This window comes from Hippocampus guttulatus, chromosome 15 (genome assembly GCF_054856545.1).
Source record: "Hippocampus guttulatus isolate MCC_2025c chromosome 15, RoL_Hgut_1.0, whole genome shotgun sequence".
NCBI classification, from domain to species: domain Eukaryota; kingdom Metazoa; phylum Chordata; class Actinopteri; order Syngnathiformes; family Syngnathidae; genus Hippocampus; species Hippocampus guttulatus.
Window position 1 is genome coordinate 12,265,322 of NC_141275.1, and position 4,845 is coordinate 12,270,166.

The following is a 4,845-nucleotide window of genomic DNA, read 5'->3' on the forward strand; positions in this document are numbered from 1 at the left end:
GATGTGGAAAAGTGGAGCGTCTCATCGCTTTCCTGCTTGTAGGGTGTACCATTGCGTTTGTAAATTTTAGTTAGAGAAGGGTATTTTATCTATTTATTACGTTCCTTTTGGGATAACATTAGTATTTTAATTGTTGTGTTTTTTTTGTTTCGTGAGCAGCACTTTGTAACGACTAAAATTGAGTTTAGTTCAGTCTAGAATGCCACATCCAGTATGGCAAACGCGCTGACATACTGCACCAACGATTCATTAGCTCAATGAGGGATCTGGTCTAATCGTCTCCAGGAGACATCCAGTGTAGGAGGACGCACGTTTGAAGTATTGTGTGTGACGTCACGTGCACTTCTCGCGTCGTATCGCGAGTTATCGCCTGGATAAATCCGCAACGCGGCTTTCCAATCGGCCATTTCGTCGGTGCAGGCCACAGCCGTAAAGGGCAACAGGGGAAATCTGCATTATACTGGTTATCTGAAAGGCACATCAAGAACATTGCACTATGAGTGAGGCAGCAATCTCTTTCGCCAAGGACTTTTTGGCTGGTGGCATCTCCGCCGCCATCTCCAAAACAGCCGTCGCACCCATCGAGAGAGTCAAACTTCTCCTTCAGGTAAAAAACGTCTTCCGGAAAAAAAGCATTTTTGTGACGCTCACTCGTTAGCTTCCTAGCTTGTGCCAATTTGCTAAATGCGGCAGTGAGCGTTTGTCGCTAATATAAGGTTGACAACCCGGACTTTGTTTCGAGTAAAGCACTTTCCTGTCGGTGTGGCGTGTTTTAAGTGCCTGGATGGCGAGAGTTGTGGTTAAAGGATGTAAGGTCATCACGGGATTGGGAATGACCTACACGAGCCGGCTGCTAATGCTAGCCTCCCTCCGCGTTAACCTTAGCCGGCGTTGCTAACAAAGGACAAACACTCTCAAGCGGCATCGGGACACCATGTACGAACGTCCATACAACGAAATGACTCATTAAACTCACGATGTTTGCTTGACCCTCGTGTTGGTGCGACATTTGTGTATTTTATAGTCTATTGTATTTCAACCCGACAGCCTACCGTAAGCTAACGTTGAAGGCGTCTTGTAGGATGTCTTATAGTTCTCTGTCTTACTCTTACGACTGGGTCGACAAGTTTTACATCATTTTATTTACCCATTTTTTGTTTTCTCGAGCCACTATCAAACATTTTCGCTCATTCGTGTATATTGAGCCTCATACAGTTTACCCTTATCGGCACTTTAAATTCCAGCCGCATGCCGCCTTAGTTTGCCATCGAGCTGATGGCGGCGAGTAATTATTTGAAAAGTGTTAAAAATTGCGATTTAATGGGCACCAAGGTCACAACCTTGTCGTGTCACGTGCTTCTCGCTTAATTGGCTTTACTCTTACATAACTGATTTCTTTCTTTCCCTCCATCCTCATTCCAGGTGCAACATGCCAGCAAGCAGATCACAGCAGATAAGCAGTATAAGGGAATTGTCGACTGTGTCGTCCGTATCCCCAAGGAGCAGGGCTTCCTCTCCTTTTGGAGAGGTAACCTTGCCAATGTCATCAGGTATTTCCCCACCCAGGCCCTCAACTTTGCCTTCAAGGACAAGTACAAGAAGATCTTCCTGGATGGCGTGGACAAGCGCGCTCAGTTCTGGAGGTACTTTGCCGGCAACTTGGCGTCGGGCGGTGCCGCCGGAGCCACTTCCCTGTGCTTCGTGTACCCCCTCGACTTCGCCCGTACCCGTCTGGCTGCAGACGTCGGAAAGGCCGGCGCCGGGAGGGAGTTCAACGGTCTGGGCGACTGCCTGGTCAAGATCTTTAGGTCCGACGGCCTGCGGGGCTTGTATCAGGGTTTCAACGTGTCCGTGCAGGGGATCATCATCTACAGGGCTGCATACTTTGGCATCTATGACACCGCTAAGGGTAGGCACTACATTGCCCACTCCCCTCTTTTTTTTTTTTTTTTTAAAGCTCCGTGACTTACATGTGTTATTTACAGGTATGTTGCCTGACCCCAAGAACACTCACATCCTGGTGAGCTGGATGATTGCACAGAGTGTGACGGCTGTCGCCGGCTTGACCTCCTACCCCTTCGACACTGTCCGTAGACGTATGATGATGCAGTCTGGACGCAAAGGGGGTGAGCCAATGAAGATTCGGTGTGTTTTAAAGTTGATCCCACGTGGCCCGACTTAACGTTTCCTTCTCGCGTCTCGCTCAGCCGACATCATGTACAGCGGCACCATCGACTGCTGGCGTAAGATCGCCCGCGACGAGGGCGGCAAGGCCTTCTTCAAAGGCGCGTGGTCCAACGTGCTGCGAGGCATGGGTGGCGCTTTTGTGCTGGTGTTGTACGATGAGCTGAAGAAGGTCCTCTAAAAAAATTGTCACCGTGTCACCTCACTGTCCAATTTGGCTAAATGTAATAACTTTCCATTTCTTATGGACTCAGCATTCTGCCTTATTTATGGGAACAAAACTATAGTGTCCTCTCCATTTAGTTATGGGTAATGGCTGTGCGTTGTGCATCTTGATTTTAAATGTTCCACACCACCCTCTTTACCAGTGTCATTCCTTCAACAAGTATGATACCTCCTGTTGTTCACTAGGTTTGTGTGGTCCCAAATTGAATAAATCCATTCTGGGGAACAAACTACAAATATGGATGTCCACTCTCTTCCTCCACCGTCATAGCATGAGTGCACTGGATCATGAAAAAGTGGATTACACACAACTGCTATATTTACTTGCGCTTATCTTCTCCTGAGCCTTCCCGTATGTGGTCACTGCTAGGCTTACCGCTAGGTACAGTAGAGTAGAGCCTTGTAAGTATTTGCTTGTCAGTTTTTAAACGGTTAAACAAAACAATGGTTGCTGGCAGGCAGGATTTAAGCTAGCTTTTTTGTTTTGTTTTGGCGGAAAGCTCAGATATGTTCAGCAATGCCGTTTGGGTAAACCGTTGGTACCACCAGTAAATGATTCACCTTATTTGACAATTCAATGGTTTATTGGAACATTAAAGTCATGTTTCTCATACAAATCTGTGTATTTTCTTTGGCGTGGCATGGACAGCTTTAACTAGATGTAGAAACTATACTGACCGATCAATGTGACGCCCTACAGATTTGAGGAAGAGAAGCTTGTTTTTTTCCCCCCTTTTTGAGGGTGGTGGTGATGCAAAATGAAGCAGCAGGCAATGTTCGTAAAACATTTCCGAGAATGCGGAAGTTTAAATGTTGCTGTTTCGGGAGTGTGACTGTAGAGGGCGACAAAAGATAACAAATGAGCCTTTGAATTTCTACTTGCTTTCGAATTCGTCTCCTGACACAGGGACTAACATTGCCTTTTTTAAATTAAAGACTACTCACTCATAAATTATATTCACTGGTAAAATGCATTTTAAGTATTAAACAACTTCAGACAAGTTTGGGCGTTGGACATTTAATAACAAAATTCAAATCGACGTGTCCAATTGCATTTGTTAAGTTATAATTTTGGGCGACAATACTATAATTGCGTGAATAATTTGACAAATTTCACGTGACGGACAACGTCATTGGTTGGTTTCATGTCCGGAACAAGTGTTTCCGTGTGCGTGTTGCTACCACGACAAATTTAAGCGGGATGTCAAAAGCAACAGGTGCGTGTGTGTGTGTGTGTGCGCGCGCGCCCGCGCGTTCTAAGAATATCTTTCGTCCCGTAAAAGTTACCCTGACATTTGAAGAAAGGGATGATAAACATGTTAAAAATGGACATTCACGGACCTTCGGTCTCTTTACTCATCGCACCTGGTGGCACACCGATTCACTCAATACCTGCTGGTAACAGATTACCCCGTGGATATTTATTGTTGCTGTGCATCCGAGTTTGTATTTTTTATTCCACTACGGATTCATAAATCTGTTGTTGTGAGGAGGGCTCCAATCGTGAAAATAATTTTGCTTGGTTTAGCATTGTTTTAAGTACGCCAACAATCCATTTCAAATCCCATACAAAATGTATTTCAAAAGCTCCAAGACTGGTTTCATAAAACATATTTCTGTCCCCAAACAATGAACAAGGAATTTTTCCCTTCACTGTTGGCCATGCCTTTGAACCTGTGCTTCATTCAAGTGCACGAGAAGAGGTGAAAGTTGTCTGCACTTGAAGAATCCTTCCCGAAGTGCATGAACGTGTCGCAAAAAGTCTCAAAAGGTCCATTAGACCCCAAGGAGATTATTTTGAAGGAAACAATTTTTTAGTTTGGAAAGATGGCAATTGTGAGACCAGTTGTGGAACTTTCCGACACGCCTCACATTTGTGGTATTTTCTCGGCGATGACAATGAATGAACTCTCCCTCTGCGATTTTCATTCATGCCCGCAGACGGCGGTAAATGTAACTGCTTTGCGTGAACAAACCCATCCCAAATGTGCATGTGTGAGGCATAGAAGGACGAAAGTACATGCTTATTGATGAGCGTGTGTGATCAAACATTGGCATTCTATCCAAGGGTGTTTGCTGCCAAAAGCATTCTGGGATACTACCCAATTGTATGAGCATATTATTTATGGTAGTCCCTCTCTTTCGTAGAATGAGTTACAGGCTTGCCGTTTTGCAGCAATGTGAAAGGTCGCGCTGAGGCTTCAGAACAGGATTCGGGAACGGATGGCTCGCGAGCCAAATGTGGCTCTTTTGTTGATTGCATCTGGCTCACGGATTTTGGCTTTAAAAAACGCCTTCCATTACATGGTCGGGTTTTTTTCGGTTAAAAACGCCTTGCTATACATGCTTGTTTTTTGGGGGCTGAAAACGCCTGATGATACATGGTCGTTTTTTTTTTTTTTCTGCAAAAAACGCCTCACTATACGTGGTTGTTTT

At 45.1% G+C, this 4,845-nt stretch overlaps 1 protein-coding gene across 1 annotated transcript; it reads left to right on the forward strand.

Moving 5' to 3' along the window:
• Positions 1 to 389: 389 nt before the first annotated feature.
• Positions 390 to 3,026, forward strand: LOC147193926 (ADP/ATP translocase 2). The gene is made up of 4 exons (XM_086131001.1): positions 390 to 607; positions 1,423 to 1,909; positions 1,986 to 2,126; positions 2,208 to 3,026. The coding sequence occupies exons 1-4, from the start codon at positions 497 to 499 to the stop codon at positions 2,363 to 2,365; spliced, it is 897 nt and encodes a 298-aa protein (XP_085987127.1). The 5' UTR covers positions 390 to 496; the 3' UTR covers positions 2,366 to 3,026.
• Positions 3,027 to 4,845: the final 1,819 nt, after the last annotated feature.